The sequence below is a fragment of the Pongo pygmaeus genome, chromosome 20, assembly GCF_028885625.2.
Source record: "Pongo pygmaeus isolate AG05252 chromosome 20, NHGRI_mPonPyg2-v2.0_pri, whole genome shotgun sequence".
NCBI classification, from domain to species: Eukaryota; Metazoa; Chordata; class Mammalia; order Primates; family Hominidae; genus Pongo; species Pongo pygmaeus.
In genome coordinates, this window is record NC_072393.2 from 54,095,001 (window position 1) to 54,116,769 (window position 21,769).

Consider the following 21,769-nt stretch of genomic DNA (forward strand, 5'->3'; position numbering starts at 1 on the left):
AGGTAGGGTTAGGGGAGGAGGGGGCTGGGGGCCATCTGGCATGGAGATCCAGCATTCCAGTGGGGTAGTAGGGTGAGGAGGAGTCCACACAGAGGGGAAGCATGACCCAGGGTGTTGGGGCTGGAGATGGTGGGGATAAATCCACAGATGGGCAGCTTGGTGTGCAATGTTGGAACATGAGCTGAGTGGGGCGGGGGCACTTCTATGCAGGCATTGTCTGGGGTGGGGGTTTGCGCTGTAAGGCGATTAGGAAGGAGGCCACATAGAGGGGATCTGGCATGAGCTGTCACAACCCAAGCAGAGAGAGAAGGATGTCCACTTGTGGGAATAGCATGGTGTATGGTGTTGAAGCCAGACTAGGCTGGGAAAGACATCCCCACAGGGGTGAAATGGCAAAGGAAAAGGGAAATTGGCTACACACAGTGAGTAAAGGGAATGGGGACCAGGTCTCCCACTGTTGGAAAAGGGAGTAACTAAGACAGAAAGGAGGAAAGTCATATGAGCCCTGTGGAGTTGGACTATAACTGGAGGTGTTGGTATGTCCTCATGGATCTCAATTATACATAGAGAGATAAAAATAAACACATAGTTTCAGTGTGTATAGGAACATGTGTACACATATTCTCTAGCTCTCTCCACTAAGAGAACATAGAAACAGTGATGGCCCATATGAATGAACACCGCTAGCATCCAAATCTTGACTTCTATATACCATTCTCCACCAAATGGAACCCGAGTGCCTAGGAAATTTGGCTGATTCCATGTCTAGGGCAAAAAAAGAACAAGATGAGCCTACACATATCCTATGCTTAATGCAAGAAATTGCTCAAAGAGTTATGAGAACATGTGGAAAGAACACAAGAGTCTGTCTGAAGAAGCTCCATTGGCCATACTGAGCCGTTTGAGAGTCAAAATAAATAATGATAGTAACAAATTATACAGGACCACAGAAGAAACCAGGAGTCCATACTCAGATAAATAAAAAGCTAAGTGGGAAGTTTGATATTTACAGAGCTCAAAATACCTCCCTACAAAATACCGATTTCAAAGGAGTTACTTTATAGTGGAGAAACGTGGCAAACACCATCTTCGTCAATGAAAGTGGACATCATCAGTAACATGACAAGTTGGAATTTCACACCACCTGACAGGATGTCACGAGAACACAGCATCGCTTCTGTAAGATTCCTGAATCTCATCATAATCAGACGTCAGACGAACCCAAATGGAGGGATGGTTTACAAAATAACTGGCCTGTAAACTTCAAAAATGTCAAGGTCATGAAAATCAAGGAAAGATTGAGGAACCATTCGAGATTAGAGGAGACTAAGAAGACATGGCCGAGGCCGGGCGCGGTGGCTCACGCCTGTAATCCCAGCAATTTGGGAGGCTGAGGCGGGCAGATCACCTGAGGTCAGGAGTTCGAGACCAGCCTAACCAACGTGGAGAAACCCCGTCTCTACTAAAAATACAAAAAAATTAGCTGGGCATGGTGGTGCATGCCTGTAATCCCAGCTACTCAGGAGGCTGAGGCAGCAGAATTGCTTGAACCCTGGAGGCGGAGGTTGCAGTGAGCCCGAGATCGTGCCATTGCACTCCAGCCTGGGCAACAAGAGCGAAACTCTGTCAAAAAAAAAAAAGGGCTACGACTGAATGCAACACAGAATTCTGACCTGGATCCTTCTGCTATCAAGGTCTTCTTTCGGATGACTGGTGGTTTGCTGGCAATAGTTTGGCAGCCCTTGGCCAGTAGAGCCTCACCCCAATCCCTGCCTCCATGTTCACGTAGCCTCCTCTCTGTGTACATGCCTGTCTCTGTGTTTAAATCCCCTCTCCTTTTTCAAAAGAATTTTATTTTAAGTCTAGGATACATGTGCTGAACGTGCAGGTTTATTACATAGGTATACATGTGCCATGCTGGTTTGCTGCACCTATCAACCCGTCATCTAGGTATTAAGCCCTGCATGCATTAGGTATTTGTTGTAATGCTTTCCCTCCCCTAAATCTCCCTTTTCTTTTTTTCTTTTTTTTTTTTTTGAGACAGAGTCATCGCTCTGTCACCAGGCTGGAGTGCAGTGGCATGATCTTGGCTCACTGCAACCTCCACCTCCTGGGTTCAAGAGGTTCTCCTGCCTCAGCCTCCCGAGTAGCCGGGACTGTAGGTGTGTGCCACCAAGCCCAGCTAATGTTTGTATTTTTAGTAGAGATGGGGTTTCACCATGTTGGCCAGGATGGTCTCAGCCTCTTGACTTTGTGATCCACCTGCCTCAGCCTCCCAAAGTGCTGGGATTACAGGCGTGAGCTAGTGTGCCCTGTGAACTCTTCCCTTTTCATAAGGACACTGGTCATTGTGGATTAGGGTCCACACAAATGACCTCATCTTCACTTGATCACATTGGTAAAGACCCTATTTCCATACAAGGTCACATTCACAGGCACTGGGAGTTACAATGGCCACATCTTTCGGTGGGGGTGGGACACACAATTCATCCCATAACAGTCCTGCTTTAATTCTGGAAAGCCTGTATGAATAATAATTGCTCTGGAACTCCATCGGTGCCAGACTAACTATTCTAAGGTCTTGAGACTCATTAACTCATTTAAGCCTTTCAAGGATACAGGCTCCATGATGGTCTATTCTACAGATGATGGAACTGGGGCATGAAGGCAAAGGATCTTGCCCATGTTCTCATGGTAAGTAGATAACAGAAGTAAGATTCAAACCCAACTGTGGAACCACCATGCTTAATTGCTGAAATATAGATGGAAGAAGATGGAAAGGAAAGGGGGAAGGGAAGAAAGGAACAAGTAAAGGGTACACAGAGGGTGAAAGGGGCCGCAGCAGGGGTGGTGGCAGACCAAGACACACACGCACAGCTAATCCATCAGTCAATCAGCAAGCATTTATTGAGCACTTGTTGTAGTCTCAGAGCTCCACTTGGCTCTGGAGAGATAGCCCATGATTTAAGCCCAAGTTCTTACTTCTACAGAGCTACTGGCTAGAAGTGCAGTAATAAAGGAGCAGTTAAAGCACTGGTCTGAACTATCACATTCATTTTGGCCATCTGGACATTGGACATGATGCTTCTGATTGTCAGAGACTCATGCTCCAGCTCCAGGATCTCCCGAGGGACCTGCAGGACAAATTTCACCACCTTCAGCTCCTTGGACACCTTCTTCTGAATGATGCTATCAAAATCACAGTCCGGCTGGTCACTGGTGATTGGCCCTGTTAGGACAGCCAAGGTGAACTCAAGACCATGAAGCGTGTGGCTGAAGGGAGTGAAGAACAGTAAGGCCAGGTGGACATCAGGGCCCTAGTAGACCAACAGGCCCACATTGCCCTGGAAGCTGAGGCTCATCTATGCCAAGCAGCAACTTCGGGCACTATCCTTCGGGTAGTAGAGCCTGGGGAGAAAGGAAAGTTAGAAGTTACCACTGTGCTTTGTAGGCAGTGTTGCACATTGGATAATATTAGAAGACCTGGAAGCCTCTACAGGTCATACATGACTTAGGAGAAAGACATTCATCCATTGTTTCATTCACTGAGAAGACCTGGAGCTCCACCATCTCCTCCTGTGGAGCTCCTGTGATCTACGTTTACCGTGTAAATGTTTATTTATCCAACACTATGCTTATTAAGCATGTATCAGGAGCTGGGCTAGGAGCTAATTCTTTGGCCTACATCGAATGTCATGATACCTGCCAGAATTCACAAGATCTGATCTCTGTCCATCTCTCCAACCACATTTCATTCCGTGCTTCCCCTACCCTGATCCAACAATAACAGCTTTCCTCGTGTTCCTTGAATAGACTGATATAGTTTGGAAATTCGTCCCCTCCAAATCTCATGTTGAAATGTGATCCCCAGTGTTGGAGGTGGGGCCCAGAGGGAGATGTTTGGATCATGGGAGTGGATCCTTCATGAATGGGTTGGTGCCTTCCCTGCGGTAATGAGTGAGTTCTTGCTCTATTAGTTCACTTGAGATCTGGTTGTTAAAAGGAACCTGGTGCTTTCCCCTCTTCGCTCTCTCTTTCTCTCTCTCACCACGTAACATGCCAGCTCCCCTTCCCCTTCCACCAGGATTGGATGCTCTCTGAAGCCTTCACCAGAAGTGGATACAGGCGCCATGCTTCTTGCACAGCCTGCATAACTATGAGCCAAATAAACCTCTTTCCTTTATAAATTACCCAGCATCAGATATGCCTTTATATCAGTACAAAATGTTATAGACATAGGTAAGACATAGATCAAGGTCTTTCCCACTCCAGACACTTTGCATTTACTTTTCCTTTGCACAGAATTCTGTTCTCCAAGACTTCCTCATGGCCACCCCTTCTCAGTATTCAGCCCCAGGTGAAAGGTCTCTCCCTCGGGATGCCTTCCCAGACCCCCAGCCCCTTTCCTAAAAAGCCTTCACTTCACTCCTCAGCACACCGCACGTTCGGTCGTCTCCACGGCACTTACTCTCCATGGCCATCCTGTTGACTGCTTTGTTTACCTGTGTATGTCATGTTGCCCCCCAGTAGGAGGTACATTCTACAAGAGCAAGAGCCTCACCTGACCTGTATGCAGCCATGGCTGCAGGACCTGGGCAGACTGGATCTAGTAGGCATCCAGGAAATGCTTGTGGAATCAGTGAATGAAAGAATGAACACTGTGGTGAGCAAAGTGATGTGGTTCCTGACCCCACACTGCTGCACATCTTATTATGAGGAGAGAGAGTCAACAAATAAGCATAAATAAGCCCTGAGTTCTACAGGTGAGAAGGTGGGGAGCGGACAGGCACAGAGGAAGATCATTTGTAGACACAGGGAGGCACCATCTGCGAGCCAAGGAGAGAGGCCTCAGGAGAAACCATCCCTGTGCACACCTTGATCTTGGACTTCCAGCCTCCAGAACTGTGAGACAATAAGTGTCGGTTGTTTAAGCCACCTGATCTGTGGTACTTTTTTTTTTGAGACGGAGTCTCCCTCTGTCAACAGGCTGGAGTGCAGTGGCATGATCTGGGCTCACTGCAACCTCCACCTTCTGGGTTCAAGCGATTCTCCTGCCTCAGCCTCCCAAGTAACTGGGACTACAGGTGTGCACTACCATGCCCATCTAAGTTTTGTATTTTTAGTAGAAATGGGGCTTCATCATGTTGGCCAGGTTGGTCTCAAACTCCTGACCTCATGATCCACCCACCTCGGCCTCCCAAAGTGTTGGGATTACAGGTGTGAACCACCGTGCCTGGCCTCTGTGGTACTTTTTAATGGCAGCCCCAGCAAACTAATATACAGCCCCTCATTAGAAGACAGATGAGCAGCAAATAAACGCCCTGCCCCATGCCAGGCAGGGCTTTTGGGGAAACTCTCTGGGGAACATAGACTGGTCCAGAGGCCCAGAATGGCTTTCTCTTCCCTCTACCTTGCAACCCTGAGGTCATTGACACAAACTGCTCCTCAGGGTGCTAATTACCTCATCTAGGGACCAACCACACAGGAGCCAGGGTGGGCCTTTGAAAAGGTGTCTCAGATAAAGCTACTTCCCTGCCCAAAACTTAACAGCAACTTCCCACCATATTCAGAATAATATTCCAACTCTTCCCCTGGCTTCTGTCATCTGGGTTCTGTCTGTGTCTTTGTGGCAGGCTGAATAATGTCTCCTAATGATGTCCCTATCCTAATCCCTGGAGCCTGTGAGTATGTGACCTTTTTTTTTTTTTTTTGAGACAGGGTCTCGCTCTGTCATTGAAGCTGGAGTGCAGTGGTGTGATCTGGGCTCACTGCAACCTCTGCTCCCCAGGGTTCAGCGATCCTCCTATCTCAGCCTCCTAAGGAGCTGGGACCACAGGCATACACCACCATGCCTTGCTATTTTTTTGTACTTTTAGCAGAGATGGTGTCTTGCCATGTTGCCCAGGCTGGTCTGAACTCCTGAGCTCAAGTGATCTGCCTGCCTTGGCCTCCCAAAGTGCTGGGATTACAGGTGTGAGCCACTGCTCCTGGCCAGTACAGGACTTTCCATGGCAAAAGGGACTCTGCAGACGAAATTAATCTAAGGATCCTGAGATGGGGAGAGGATCCTGGGTATCTGGGTGGGCCCAATGGAATCCCATGGGTCTTTCCTTATAAGAGCAAGGCGGGAGGTCAGAGCGAGGAGGAGATGAGATGACAGAAGCAAGAGGCTGAAGGAGGGGCCATGAGCCAAGGAATGTGGGTGGCCCCTAGAAGCTGAAAAAGGCAAGGAACAGCTTCTCCCCTGGAGCCTCCGCAGGAGTCGGCCCTGCTAACGCTTTGGGTTTTGCTCCGTAACACTCGTTTCAGATTTCTGACTTCTAGAACTGTATAAGTCCATTCTCACACTGCAATAAAGACACTGCCTGAGACTGGGTAATGTATAAACAAAAGAAGTTTAACTGACTCACAGTTCCATGTGGCTGGGGAGGCCTCAGGAAACTTATCAGGTTGGTGCAAAAGTAGTTGCGGTTTTTGCCATTACTTTCAGTTGCAAAACCGCAATTACTTTTGCGCCAACCTAATACAGTCATGGTGGAAGCAGGGCACCTTCTTCACAGGGTGGCAGGAGAGACGAGAGAGTAGGGGAAACTGCCACTTAAAAACCATCAGATCTCATGAGAACTCCCTCACTCTCATGAGAACAGCATAAGGGAAGCCACCCCCAAGATCCAATCACCTCCCACCAGGTCCCTCTCTTGACACGTGGGGATTACGATTCGAGATGAGATTTGGGTGGGGACACAGAGCCAAACCATATCGATAGAGTAAGTTACCTGTGGAGATATCTGTGGCCTTTTACCTGTGGCTTAGGAACAAAAGGAAAGACAGTTTCTTGCATGACTCTCAGCTTAATTAAGCTTTCAGCTTAATTTTTTTTTTTTTTAGAGCCAAGGTCTTGCTCTGTCACTCAGCCTGGAGTGGGGTGGTACCATCATAGCTCACTGCAGGCTCAAACTCCTGGGCTCCTGCAATCCTCCCACCTCAGCCTCCTGAGTAGCTGAGACTATGGGCCTGTGCTAGCCACCCAGCTAATTTTTAAAATTATTTGTAGAGACTTGGTCTCACTATGTTGCCCAGGCTGATCTTAAACTCCTGGGCTCAAGCGATCCTCCTGTCTTGGCTTCCCAAAGTGCTGGAATTACAGACATGAGCCACAGTGCCCAGACACAGCTTAAGTTTTTCATTTTGGCATAGTGAATTGGGGTCCTGAGATTTCATTTTCCTTTCACAGAGATATGGTTTGGCTGTGTCCCCACCCAAATCTCATCTCGAATTGTAATCCCCATGTGTTGGGGGAGGGACTTGGTGAGAGGTGATTGATGGGAGCATACTTCCCCCTTGCTGTTCTTGTGATAGTGAGGGAGTTCTCATGAAATCCGGTTGTTTAAAAGTGTGTAGCACTTCCCGCTTTGCTCTCTCTCTCTCCTGCTCTGCTATGGTAAAGATGTGCTTGCTTCCCCTTCACCTTCCATCACGATTGTAAGTTTCCTGAGGCCTCCCACCCATGCTTCCTGTTAAGCCTTCAGAACTGTGAGTCAATTAAACCTCTTTTCTTCATCAATTACCCAGTCTCAGGTAGTTCTTTATAGCAATGTGAAAACGGACCAATATACACAGAGACAAGCATGGAACAAATTCTCCCTCACAGATCCCAGAAGGAACCAGTGCTGCTGATACCATTCACACTTCCAGCCTCCAGCACCATGAGACCATCAATTTCTGTGAAGCCACCCAGTTAGCGGTATTTTGTTACAACAGCCCTAGCAAACGAACACAACCTGCTTCACTCTTCAGAAAACCATTCACTCCTGACCCTGTTCAGGGTCTGTCCCCTACTGAGATGCAAGCTCAAGTCGGGGAGAAAGAAAAAAAGAAAAAAAAGAACGTGCCTATCTTTTTTCACCTCTGCAGCCCTCTTGCCTGTTGCAGAGAAAGTTCTCCAACAGATACTTACTGAACGAGTATAGGCATCAGAGTGACTATGGTCTCCCACCTACCCGGCCACGTTCATCAACTCTCTAAGGATCTTCTTCTTGTTTTCCCTCACGTTCTCCTTGGCTAATGCCAAGAGTGGCACCACCACATCTAGAGTGTAGGTGTCAGCGAGCTTGAATGTGTCGTATGTGTCACTCCATGCCTCAATATCACCTGAAGCATAAACAAACCAACAAAGAAAATGCATCGTGAGTTTGGACAATTAATTCTGCAGATTTTGTCTATTTACATCAGGGCTTGGCAAACTACAGTTGTGGACCAAATCCAGTTGGCCCACTACTTTGGCTTTATAAATAAAGTTTTATTGACACATGAGGTTGTGGATTTATCTATATTTTTATGATCCATGCCCCTTCCGGTCTTTTTTTTTTTTTTTTTTTTTTTTTTTTGAGACAGAGTCTCGCTCTTGTCTCCCAGGCTGGAGTCCAATGGCACGATCTTGGGTGATTGTAACCTCCACCTCCTAGATTCAAGCAATTCTCCTGCCTCAGCCTCCCAAGTAGCTAGGATTACACACATGCATCACCACGCCTGGCTAATTTTTTGTATTTTTTAATAGAGACGGGGTTTACCCTGTTGGCCAAGCTGGCCTTGAACTCCTGACCTCAGGTGATCTGCCCCCGCTTGGCCTCCCAAAGTGCTGGAATTAAAGGCGTGAGCCACCGCGCCCAGCCCCCCGCTTCCTGTCTTCTTTACTACTCTAGCCTGCCTCTCCTGGAACCACAGCTGATGCACCAAATAAATGTTTGTTAAATGAAGGAAGAAAACAGACACAATTTATCCCTAATGGGAGTCTCATCGCAGGAGACACGATTGACAAGCTAAAAGGAGCCCAGTGTGGGAAGTGGTACAATCAGGCCCCAGAGGACCACCTATCCTGGATGCTAGGCCTTCCAAGCAGCTGCTCACCTGAGACTGGATGAGGAATGTGGGATGTCCAGGTGGAAGGGGTTGGATATTCAGGTAGGACAAGAATGCTGCAGAGAGAGGCAGCAACATGCATAAACATGCAAGACCGAGAGAGGCAGCCTGGCATCCTCCAGGCCCAAGGGTGGACAGGATGACTCACTCGACCATCAGATGTTGGAGTGTAACGAGATGTCCCCAGGGCACAGCGCAGCTCCATTCGGCCTGGCCTGGTGGTGATATGGTTTGGCTGTGTCCCCACCCAAATCTCATCTTGAATTGTAATTCCCATAATCCCCAAGTGTCGTGGGAGGTAATTGAAGCATAGAAGTGGTTACCCTCATGCTGTTCTCGTGACAGTGAGTGAGTTCTCACGAGACCTGATGGTATGTATTTATTTATTTATTTGAGAAGGAGTCTCACTCTGTCCCCAGGCTGGAGTGCAGTAGCGCGATCTCAGCTCACTGCAACCTCCGCCTCCCAGGTTCAAGCGATTCTCCTGCCTCAGCCTCCCGAGTGGCTGGGATTACAGGCACGTGCCACCATGCCCGGCAATTTTTTTTTTTTTTTTTTTTGTATTTTCAGTAGAGATGGGGTTTCACTGTGTTAGCCAGGATGGTCTCGATCTTTTGACCTTGCGATCCACCTGCCTCAGCCTCCCAAAGTGCTGGGATTACAGGTGTGAGCCACCGTGCCCGGCTGATCTGATGATTTTATAAGCATCTGGCAATTCCCCTGCTGGCACTCACTTCTCCTTCCTGCCGCCTTGTGAAGAAGGTGACTTGCTTCGCCTTCGCTTTCCACCATGACTGTAAGTTTCCTGAGGCCTCTCCAGCCATGCTGAACTGTGAGTCAATTAAACCTTCTTCCTTTGTAAACTACCCAGTCTCAGGTATGTTTTTATTAGCAGTGTGACAATGGACTAATACAGGTGGCTTCTCAACCTGCTCCTCCCCTGCACCTACCTCCACAGGCATCTATGTTGAACAGGGGAAAATGCATCACCACTGGTCCAGTTTCTCCTTTCAGGATGTAGCAGCTGGTGGGGGCCTTGGACCACAAATCCAGCTCAGCCTCTTCTACTTGGGGAAAGGGGATCTTGTGTCGGCAGCAATAGTCAGTGGTAGCCCGGATGGTCTGAGAAGGAGGCAATAAGAAACGGTTGCAAGACCTCTCCAGAAGACCCCTGGGGCCTGGAGACCTGATGGGATCTCAGTTAACAGCTCAGACACACAACAGAGCAGGGGTCAGCTTGGACAGGGACAACATCTTCTGTAAGGGAAAGAGCAAGCCTCTGCCATCACCTGCACTCCCCAGCCCATCTAGAGACAACATTCGCGAGGTTAGAGAGTAACCTTTGGGGCTGGGGGCTGCGGGACTCAGAGGGCAAGGAAAATGGTGCCTAGATGAGGCTTTGAATCCCAGCTCTGCCACAAAAAGATATTGGAGACCTCATCTCTACAGTATATATATATTTTTAAATTAGCCAGGCATGGGGGCGTGCACCTGTAGCCCTAGCTACTCAGGAAGCTGAGATGGGAAGATCATTTGAGCCCAGGAGCCCAAAGAGATATGTGGTATGGGTGCATCTCATCACCTCTGCAAAGGAGCTCCGTAATATCCACCTCACAGGGGTATTTGGAAGATAAATGAGATATTCTCCATCATCACTGTGTAACAGAAATATAATGTCACCGTGAAGGTACTTTTCTTTTCTTCAAAAGCGTTTTTCTTGTTCAGAAAAAACAAGAGTTTCACGCTTGTTGCCCAGGCTGGAGTGCAATGGCACGATCTCGGCTCTCTGCAACCTCCGCCTCCCTGGTTCAAGCGATTCTCCTGCCTCAGCCTCCGGAGTAGCTGGGATTACAGACATGCTCCACCACGCCCGGCTAATTTCGTATATTTAGTAGAGACAAGGTTTCTCCATGTTGGTCAGGTTGGTGATCCTCAGCTGATCCGCTCGTCTCGGTCTCCCAAAGTGCTGGGATTACAGGCATGAGCCACCGTGCCCGGCCGTAAAGGTACTTTTCAATTGTCTACTTGCCACACTTGAAGAAAGTAAAAAGAAGTAGGAGAAATTAATTTTAAAAATAAATTTTAAATAAAGGTGACACCATGGGGAAACTTAATGAGAAGTAGTTTCTCAGTTGTAACAAGTTTCATTTATTCTCTTTCCTATGACTTCCTTCCGTGCTGTCTTGAACCAGAGCAAAAGGACACTGCATGTCTCACTACTGTAGCACCGAGGTTACTAAACTTACATAAAACACATCTCAGTCTCTGTGTCTTAGAAAGGCATCTGTTAAGTCCTGCAAGCTGACTGACAAAACTAAGCAAGGAGAATTAAGATAAATGTGGGCCAGGCATGGTGGCTCATGTCTGTAATCCCAGCACTTTGGGAGGCCGAGGCGGGCAGATCACCTGAGGTCAGGAGTTTGAGACCAACCTGGCCAACATGGTGAAACCCCGTCTCTACTAAAAATACAAAAATTAGCCAGGCATGGTAGCAGGTGCCTGTAATTCCAGCTACTCGGGAGGCTGAGACAGGAGAATCGCTTGAACCCGGGAGGCAGAGGTTGCAGTGAGCCCAGATAGCGCCATTGCACTCCAACCTGGGTGAGAAGAGCAAGACTCCGTCTCAAAAAAAAAAAAAAAAAAAAAAAAGATAGGCCGGGCATGGTGGCTCATGGCTCATGGCTATAATCCCAGCATTTTGGGAGGCTGAGGCGGGCAGATCATGAGGTCAGGAGATCGAGACCATCCTGGCTAACACAGTGAAATCCCATCTCTACTAAAATTACAAAAAATTAGCCGGGCATGGCGGCATGCGCCTGTAGTCCTAGCTACTTGGGAGGCTGAGACAGGAGAATCACTTGAACATGGGAGGCAGAGATTGCGGTGAGCCCAGATAGCACCACTGCACTCCAGCCTGGGCGACAAGAACGAGACTCTGTCTCAAAAAAATAAATAAATAAATAAAAATAAATGTATAAATGTGTTTCCAGGAACAGAAAACCAAATACTGCATGTGCTCACTTCTAAGTGGGAGCTGAATGATGAGAACACATGGACACATGGAGGAGAACAACACACACTGGGGCCTAGCGTTAGGTGGAAGGCGGGAGGAAGGAGAGGATCAGGAGAAATAACTAATGGGTACTAGGCTTAATACTGGGGTGATGAAATAATCGGCACAACAAATCCCCAGGACACAAGTTTACCTATGGAACAAACCTGTACTTGAACCCCTGAACTTAAAAGTTTAAAAAAGATCAGTGTGTTTGTGTTTTGCACACAAATGCAGAATTTGCGTAACCATATGACTTAATAGTTGTGATCTCAAGAAAAAGGGCATTTCTCGTTTATCTTGTTCTTGCAGTTAACGTAAGAATACTTTAAATTTCTAAGTTTCCGAAGTGTTAGAGGAAGACATGGCCCAGTAGAGATGTCGGAGTAATGTCTTATCCTTTTAACATGTGGTTATTTTTCCTTATGTACTCAAAGGTGGCTTCTTTATTCAGAGGAGTGATATTACAACTAGAAACCAATTATTAGCAAAAGGAGATGCAGTCTCAACAAGTGTTTCTTCTTCTTCTTCTTTTTTTTTTTTTTGACGGAGTCTCGCTCTGTTGCTTAGGCTGGAGTGCAGTGGCACGATCTCGGCTCACTGCAACCTCCGCCTCCGAGGTTCAGGCGATTCTCCTGCCTCAGCCCCCCTAGCAGCTGGGATTACAGGCACGTGCCACCATACCTGGCTAATTTTTGTATTTTTAGTAGAGACGGGGTTTCACCACGTTGGCCAGGCTGGTCTCAAACACCTGACCTCAGGTGATCCACCCGCCTCTACCTCCCAAAGTGCTGGGATTACAGGTGTGAGCCACCGCACCCGGCCTCTTCTTATTTTATATTGAGTTGAATATTTGACTCGAACACTTTTCTACATATACTTATTTTTAGAGACAGGATCTTGCTGTGTTGCCCAGGCTGGAGTGCAGTGGTGCAATCATGGCTCATTGCAGCCTCCAGCTCCTAGGCCCAGGTTATCCCATCTCAACCTCCTAAGTAGCTGGGACTACAGGCGTGAGCCACCATGCCCAGCTAATTAAAAAAAAATTTTTTGGCTGGGCGTGGTGGCTCACGCCTGTAATTCCAGCACTTTGGGAGGCTGAGGCGGGCAGATCACCTGAGGTCGGGAGTTCAAGACCAGCCTGACCAACATGGAGAAACCCCATCTCTACTAAAAATACAAAAATTAGCTGGGTGTGGTGGCGCATGCCTATAATCCTAGCTACTTGTGAGGCTGAGGCAGGAGAATTGCTTGAACCTGGAAGGCGGAGGTTGCAGCGGGCCAATATCGTGCCACTGCACTCCAGCCTGGGCAACAAGAGCAAAACTCCATCTCAAAAAAAAAAAAAAAATTTGTGTGGAGATGGGGTCTTGCTATGTTGCCCAGGCTGGTCTCAAATTGCTGATCTCAAGTGATCCTCCCACCTTGGCCTCCCAAAGCACTGAGATTATAGGAGTGAGCCACCACACCCAGCCACTTTTCTACATATAAAACAGAAATATCATGAAGGTGCTTCATAATTGTATTACAGAGGAATTTACTGTCATAAGTACCTTTTAAAGATTTGACATTCGGCTGGGCACAGTGGCTCACGCCTATAATCCCAGCACTTTGGGAGGCTGAGGTGGGCGGATCACCTGAGGTCAGGAGTTTGAGACCAGCTTGGCCAAAATGGCAAAACCCCGTCTCTACTAAAAATACAAAAATTAGCTGGGCATGGTGGAGCGCGTCTGTAATCCCAGCTACTTGGGAGGCTGAGGCAAGAGAATCACTTGAACCCAGGAGGCAGAGGTTGCAGTGAGCCAAGATCGCACCATAGCACACCAGCCTGGGGGACACAGCAAAGCTCCATCTCAAAAAAAAAAAAAAAGATTTGACATTCAACTATAGTAGCTACATGTTGGTTAGTTTCCTTATAAGCCCCATCATGGAAAGAATTAAAGATGAATTTGAGAAAAATGAAAAAAACTTAGATGATCAGGTTCTGTTAAATTGTTACAGATATGTCTTGCTTAAATTTCTGTTTATTGGCCAGGCGTGGTGGCCCATGCCTGTAATCCCTGCACTTTGGGAGGCTGAGGCAGGCAGATCACAAGGTCAGGAGTTCAAGACCAGCCTGGCCAACATGGTGAAACTCGGTCTCTACTAAAAATACAAAAATTAGCTGGGTGTGGTGGCGCATGCCTGTAATCTCAGCTACTCAGGAGGCTGAGGCAGGAGAATTGCTTGAACCCAGGAGGTGGAGGTTGCAGTGAGCCAAGATTACGCCACTGCACTCCAGCCTGTACGACAGAGCGAGACTGTCTCAAAAAAAAAAAAAAATTCTGTTTATTAATTTGTAACCACCCAATTTGGAGGACAAAGTTTCATCTCATGCAATATGTCAAAAGTATGATTGCCTTGATGTGTAATCAATTGTGATGGTGAATATTAGGTGTCGACTTGATTGGATTGAAGGGTGCCTGGAAAGCTGGTATTGTTTCTGGATGTGTCTCTGAGGGTGCAGTCAGAGGAGATGAACATTTGAGTCGGTGGACTGGGAGAGGAAGACTCACCCTCAGTGTGGGTGGGCACCCTCCAGTTGGCTGCCAGTGTGACTAGAACAAAGCAGACAGAAGAAGGTGGGAGAAGCTGGCTTGCTGGGTCCTCTGGCTTTCATCTTTCTCCCGTGCTGGATGCTTCCTGCCCTTGAATATCACACTCCAGGTTTTTTGGCCTTTGGACCCTTAGACTTACACCAGTGGCTCGCCAGGGGCTCTAGGGCCTTTGGCTACAGACTGAAGGCTGCACTGTGGGCTTCTCTACTTTTTTTTTTTGAGATGGAATTTTGCTCTTGTTGCCCAGCTTGGAGTGCAATGGCGCAATCTTGGTTCACTGCAACCTCCACCTCCCAGGTTCAAATGATTCTCCTGCCTCAGCCTCCCAAGTAGCTGGGATTACAGGAACCTGCCACCACGCCCGGCTATTTTTTTTGTATTTTTAGTAGAGACGGGATTTCACCAGGTTGGCCAGGCTGGTCTTGAACTCCTGATCTTGTGATCCACCCACCTCGGGCTCCCAAAGTGCTGGGATTACAGGTGTGAGCCACAACGCCTGGCTGGGCTTCCCTACTTTTGAGGCTTTCGGACTCGGACTGAGCCACTATTGGTTTGTTTCTTCCTCAGCTCGCAGATGGTCTATTGTAGGACTCCACCTTGTGATCCTGAAACTCCCTTTCATCTAGACATAGATCCTATTGGTTCTGTCCCTCTGGAGAGTCCTGCCTAGTATGTCAATATACCAATTACGAATAAGGTCTTTTACATGCGTTTTCCACACTCAGTCATTAAAATCCGAGGTGTATTTTATCTTCACAGCACACTTCAACTTGGGCCAGGCACAGTTCAAGTGCTCAAGTGCCAGATGTGGCTGGCAACCACTGTAGTGGACAGCTTAGGTCTCTGAAGTCGTCTTTGATTGAAGTTTAACAAATGCTGCTGTTTTTCTTACTATTACTCTTGCTATTCTCATCATCACCAGATAAGCGTTGTTGTTAATCCTGAACACCAGCTATGGACCAGGCATGGTGCAGAGACTCTGCAGATCTCCTGTGAGCCAGATGATGTGATTCCCATTTTCAGGATGAGAAAACTGAGGCTCAGAGGTTAAGCCTATCGCTCGGGGTCATGCAGCAGACATTTGGCAGAAAAGGACTCTCAAGACCTTGATATTTCCACCTTTATCATATTGTCTTGGGATCTTTATTTCAGCAGAAATCCTAAGACCAGAAAGCCTGGGTATTCCTGGGCCAAGGGTCTAGAAAGATGGTGACAAGTTGGTTTTGGATCATGGCATGGGGAACAGGATGGACGTTCCTAATTCATATTATAGAATGTAAACTGATAGAAGTGTGTGAATTTAAATATGTATTACATTACACATAAATATAATAGATGATATGTTTTACCATGATTATTTTATATATACTACTATGTATTGGTATGTATCATGTAATAGATATAGTTATATATTATGTACGTGTATATATTTTTAAATAAAATAGCTGGGCAGGGCGGCTTGTGCCTGTAATCCTAGCCTTGGGTGGTGGGAGAATCGCTTGAGGCCAGGAGTTCAAGACCAGCCTGGGCAACATAGCAAGACCCAGTCTCTAAAACAATTTAGAAAACTAGCCTGGTGTGGTGGTGTGTGCCTGCAGTCCCAGCTACTTGGGAGGGTGAGGTGGGAGGATCGCTTGAGCCCAGGAGGTTGAGGCTGCAGTGAGCTATGATTGCACCACGAGACCCAGTCTCGAAAGGAGGCTATAGGGGAGGGGAGGGGAGGAAAATGTTTACAAACCCCACAGTAAGTGGCAGGCACTGTGCTAAGCACTTCACATGTATTAACAAGTATTAATTTAATCCACAGAACAACCCTGGTGGAGCCATCGTTAGCCCAATTCTACAGCTGAGGAAACCGAGATGCACAGAAGTTACAAACATTGGATCAGGCCACACAGCTGGTAAGTGGCAGAGCTGGGATATGAAGGCAGGGAGAACGGATCCTAGTGGCCACTGGGAAGGTGCAATATGTGCTAAGGACAAATATACTTGCGTATGCTCTCACTCAGCAAACATTTATCGAGGGCCACTATTTGCCCAGGAAGCCCAGATGAGCAGGAAGACACGCCCTCGGGGCTGGAGATGTGCACACCTGGGGAAGGAGGTGCACAGGTGAGGAGCTAGGCTGTCGCAGTTCAAACTGGTATGAATGGGCAGGCAGGACGCAGAAGCAGGGAGAGTCATCTGCCAGGAAGAGGGGCCCGGGAAGGTCTGGGATGGCTTTGGATCAGAAGCTTGTTGGATGTGGCCGACTGCAGGTGCTTTGGGAGCAATGGGCGAGTTGATTTGGCTCTCTAGACTTTCCAGCCAGCACCTCCCCATCGCCCACTTCCCAGCCTGCCTCCTCAGTTCCTCCTCAAAGTCAGCTTTGCTGCAGCCCACCTCCCACCCAGGACCGGCCCCAAGGCCCTTCTAGATAACCTCGAAAGGATCTCCGGCACTGAAGTCGAAGGAGAGGATGAGGTGAACCTCCCGTGTCGGGGGCAGCACGAGTGGGAAGGGAGTGTTGATGGCTAAACCAGCATCCACCAGGTGGAGGTGCTTCCGGCTGCTCATTATCTTGTCCCGGATGCCACCTGCAGTGCCAGGAAGAGAGAGGATCAGCTGTTTCCAGGGGCTGAAAGCAAAACTCGTAAATGGAAGGCAGGGAGGGGGATGGGAAAATGATCATTGTCAGTGTAGACAGCAGTTGTGAGGTTGCCGACTAGGAGCTGACTTCTGTCACTTCCCAGATTCATATGTTGAAGTCCTGGCCGGGCACGGTGCCTCATGCCTGAAATCCCAGCACTTTGGGAGGCTGAGGTGGGTAGATCACTTGAGGTCAGGAGTTCAAGATCAGCCTGGCCAACACGGTGAAACCCTGTCTCTACTAAAAATACCAAAATTAGCCAGGCGTGGTGGCGGGTGTCTGTAATCCCAGCTACTCGGGAGGCTGAGGCAGGAGGGTCACTTGAACCTAAGGCGGAGGTTGCAGTGAGCTGAGATCGTGCCACTGCACTCCAGCCTGGGTGACAGAGCGAGACTCCATCTCAAATAAATAAACAAATAAACAGAAAAACACATGTTGAAGCCCTTACCACCAGTACCTCAGAATGTGACTGTATTTGGAGACAGGGTCTTTAAAGAGGTAATTAAGGTAAAATGGGGTTTTCGGCGTGAAGTTCCAAATGAAGCTGCCTTCTCAGCAGCAATATGTGAGAATGTTGTTAACCCAATGTTTCTGAGACAGGTCTCGGTCAGTGTAGAAAGTTTATTTTGCCAATGTTAAGGATGCACTCCCGTGACAGCCTCAGGAGGTCATGATGACAGGTGCCCAAGGTGGTTGGGGCATAGCTTGGTTTAGACATTTTAGGGAGACCTGAGATGTCAATATATGTAAGATGAACACGGTTCGGTCTGGAAAGGTGGGACAACTCAAAGCAGGGAGGGGGCTTCCAGGTCACAGATAGATAAGAAGTAAATAGTTGCATTCTTTTTTTTTTGAGACGGAGTCTCGTTCTGTTGCCCAGGCGGGAGTGCAGCTCACTGCAACCTCCGCCTCCTGGCTTCAAGTGATTCTCTGCCTCAGCCTCCCAAGTAGCTGGGATTACAGGCACCCACCACCATGCTGAGCTAATTTTTGTATTTCTAGTAGAGACAGGGTTTCCCCATCTTGGTCAGGCTGGTCTTGAGCTCCTGACCTCGTGATTTACCCGACTCTGCCTCCCAAAGTGTTGGGATTATAGGTGTGAGCCACGGGCCCGGCCAATATTCTTTAGAGTTTCCATTAGCCTTTCGAACTGGAGGCAATCAGATACGCATTTATCCGTGAGCAGAGAGTGACTTTGAATAGAATGGGAGGCAGGTTTGCCCTGGGCAGTTCCCAGCTTGACTTTTCCCTTTAGCTTGATGATTTTGGGGTCCCAAGATTTATTTTCCTTTCACAGCGTAAACCAAAAATAAAATGATAAGCCCCTCTCCCCCACCCCCATCCCTCCCATCCCCCCCACACCCTCCCCAACTCCCACCCCCCACCCCCCACCACCACCCCAACCATGTGAATGAACCCTTCCTCTTGGCCAGGGCACTCCAGAGTTAACCTGAAAACCTAGTTCTGGCCGTGACAGGAAGGGAGGGTCAGACATGCCTCATGATGCCTTCCTCCCTTTGGGAATTTAAGGAAAGCTGATCAGCATTTAATATCAACCCAGAGCTTAAGTCTGATAAGAACCATTTACAATCTATTCTCTCTGAAGCTTGCTACCTGGAGCCTTCATCTGTTACTGGAAAGGGGTCCTGATCCAGACCCCAAGAAAGGGTTCTTGGATCTCACACAAGAAAGAATTCAGGGTGAGTCCACAGTGCAAAGCGAAAGCAAGTCTGTTAAGAAAGCAAAGGGGTGAAAGAATAGTTACTCCACAGAGTAGGGTGTTACCGAAAGTAAGAGAAGGAATGCAACCACCTCCTCCTTTTGTTATATATAGGAAAACAACAACAACAACAAAACATGGGGAGATGTGCTCTGCTACAAGTATTTGTGATAAAGGATTAATTTTCATAATTACTCTATTTTGGCCAGGCACGGTGGCTCACGCCTGTAATCCCAGCACTTTGGGAGGCCAAGGTGGGTGGATCACCTGAGGTCAGGAGTTCAAGACCAGCCTGACCAACATGGTGAAATCCCGTCTCTACTAAAAACACAAAAATTAGATAGGCGTGGTGGCACATGCCTGTAATCCCAGCTACTCGGGAGGCTGAGGCAGGAGAATCGCTTGAACCCAGGAGGCGGAGGTTGCAGTAATCTGAGATCACGCCACTGCACTCTAGCCTGGGCAACAAAGAGCAAAACTCTGTCTCAAAAAAAACCCAAAAAAACAAAAACCATAATTACTATATTTAACAAGAACTTATTATTTTTAAAGCAAAATTAGGAATGCTTCTGTTCTCAAGATATCAGGATATCAGGACATTCCTGGGTCTGAGTCTGTTTAGTAAACATTATTAATCTGTTCCCTTAACTATAACCATCTAGAGACTAGGAATGCCTAACTTCCTGGGGATACAGCCCAGCAAGGCTTAGCCTCATTTTTCCTAGCTCTCATTCAAGATGGAGTCACTCTGGTTCCAATGCCTCTCACACATGTGCGTGATAAAACTTTGAAACATTCCAATAGAATGACTAGTGCTCTTCTAAGAAGAGGGGATTAGAACATAGACACACATGGAGCAAAGACCATACGAGGATGCAGCAAGAAGGTGGCTGTCTGCAAATCGCAGAGAGAGGCCTCAGAAAGAACCCATCCCACAGACACCTTGATTTTGGACTTCCAGCCTTGAGAATTGTGAGAAAATAAATGTCTGTTGTTTAAGTCACCCAGTCTGTGGGATTTTGTCACAGCAGCCTGAGCAGACTAAGACAGTACCTCTGGGAATGGTTCCTCTGGTTGATGAAAAGAGTCAAACTCTGGAAAATATTTGAAGAGGTTTATTCTGAGCCAAATGTGAGTGACCAATGGCCTGTGACACAGTCCTCAGGAGATCCTGAGAACATGTGGCCTAGGTGGTTGGGGCACAGCCTAGGTTTATACATTTTAGGGAGATATGAGACTTCAATCAAATACATCTAAGATATACCTTGGTTTGGTCCAGAAAGGTGAGACAACTTGAAGTCGTGGAGGGGTAGAGGTGAGGGGTGAGGAGGGGTCGGGGGGTGGCTTCCAGGTTATAGGTAGATTTAAAATTCTCTGATTGACAGTTGGGCACAGTGGCTCACACCTGTACACCTATAATCCCAGCACTTTGGGAGGCCAAGGTGGGCAGATCATTTGAGTTTAGGAGTTTGAGACCAGCCTGGCCAATGTGGTGAAACCCTGTCTCTACTAAAAATACAAAAATCAGCTGAGCATGGTGACATGTGCCTGTAATCCCAGCTACTCAGGAGGCTGAGGCAGAAGAATCGCTTGAACTCAGGAGGTGGAGGTTGCAGTGAGCCAAGATTGTACCGCTGTACTGCAGCCTGGGTGACAGAGCAACACTCCATCGCAAAATAAATAAATAAATAAATAAATAAATAAAAATAAAAAATAAATAAATATATGGAAAATAAAATAAAAGTATCTGATTGGCTATTGGTTTAAAGAGTTATTAGCAATAGAAAGGAATGTCTGGGTTATGACAAGGGGTTGTGGAGACCAAAGTTTTATGACGTAGATGAAGCCTCCAGGTAGCAGGCTTCAGAGAGAACAGAATGTAAATGTTTCTTATCAGACTTAAAATCTGTGTTGAGGTGGCTCACGCCTGTAATCCCAACACTTTGGGAGGCCAAGGTGGGTAGATCACGAGGTCAGGAGTTTGAGACCAGCCTGACCAACATGGAGAAACCCTGTTTCTACTAAAAATACAAAATTAGCCAGGCGTGATGGCACATGCCTGTGATCCCAGCTACTCGGGAGGCAGAATCGCTTGAACCCGGGAGGCCAAGGTTGCGGTGAGCTGAGATCGCGCCATTGCACTCCAGTCCGGGCAAAAAGAGCAAAACTCCATCTCAAAAAAAAAAAAAAAAATTGTGTTGACATGACTGCTAGTCGGCTTTTCCTGAATTCCAAAAGGGAGGAGTTTATGTATAAGGAGGCATGTCCGACCCCCACTTCCCATCAGGGCCTGAACCCATTTTTCAGGTTAACTTTGGAGTGCCCTTGCTGACAGGAGAGGTCTATTCAGATGGTTGAGTGGTGAGAGGCTTAGAATTTTATTTTTGGTTTACACTCTCATATATTGCTACTGAGAAAGCAACTTCAACCAACCCCTTCAGGGAGAAATTTAATGCTAAAACACTCATCGCCATGATCCAGTGACTTGATGCTTGATAGTGTATTCCGAGGCCATAAGACCCGGCAGCTGCGTGGCATGGTGCTCAGACACAGCTAAAGTCCTCTGTGCCTTGTAGGAAGCACCCCAGGAGAGGTGAGCAGGACCGACATCCAGCCAGGGTTCCTTTCCCAGGCCACACACAGCCCTGGCCAAGGGAGCACACTTTGGAATTCACCCCTCTGGAAGATGCACCTTTTCCCGATTTGCACAAGGGCAACAGGCCCACAAACATAAAGATGTTCACGATAGTCTTGTAACAAAAGAGTGGGGAAGGACAGGCGTGGGGTGGCTCACACCTGTAATCCCAGCACTTTGGGAGGCTGAGGTGGGAGGATCGCTTGAGCCCAGGAGT

At 47.7% G+C, this 21,769-nt stretch overlaps 1 protein-coding gene and 1 long non-coding RNA gene across 7 annotated transcripts in view; one reads left to right on the forward strand and one right to left on the reverse strand.

The window, feature by feature from the left end:
- Positions 1-2,882: 2,882 nt before the first annotated feature.
- Positions 2,883-21,769, reverse strand: part of PLA2G4C (phospholipase A2 group IVC) — a 63,535-nt gene continuing 44,648 nt past the window's right edge. For 3 of the 6 annotated variants that reach the window (XM_054462015.2, XM_063657269.1, XM_063657270.1), the window contains 4 exons: positions 16,990-17,144; positions 9,870-10,041; positions 8,001-8,151; positions 2,883-3,408 (listed from right to left, as the gene is read on the reverse strand). In XM_054462015.2, the coding sequence (XP_054317990.2) occupies positions 3,363-3,408; positions 8,001-8,151; positions 9,870-10,041; positions 16,990-17,144 (524 nt within the window). In that variant the 3' untranslated portion in view covers positions 2,883-3,362. Of the gene's footprint in view, positions 3,409-8,000; positions 8,152-9,869; positions 10,042-16,317; positions 16,661-16,989; positions 17,145-21,769 lie in introns of those variants that run through there. The other 3 variants (XM_054462017.2, XM_063657272.1, XM_063657271.1) reach the window with 3 other exon arrangements.
- LOC129019460 (uncharacterized) lies at positions 16,363-19,920 on the forward strand. The gene is made up of 5 exons (XR_008495637.1): positions 16,363-16,469; positions 16,610-16,680; positions 16,876-17,031; positions 18,804-18,897; positions 19,722-19,920. It is a non-coding gene; the product is annotated as an uncharacterized LOC129019460 (long non-coding RNA).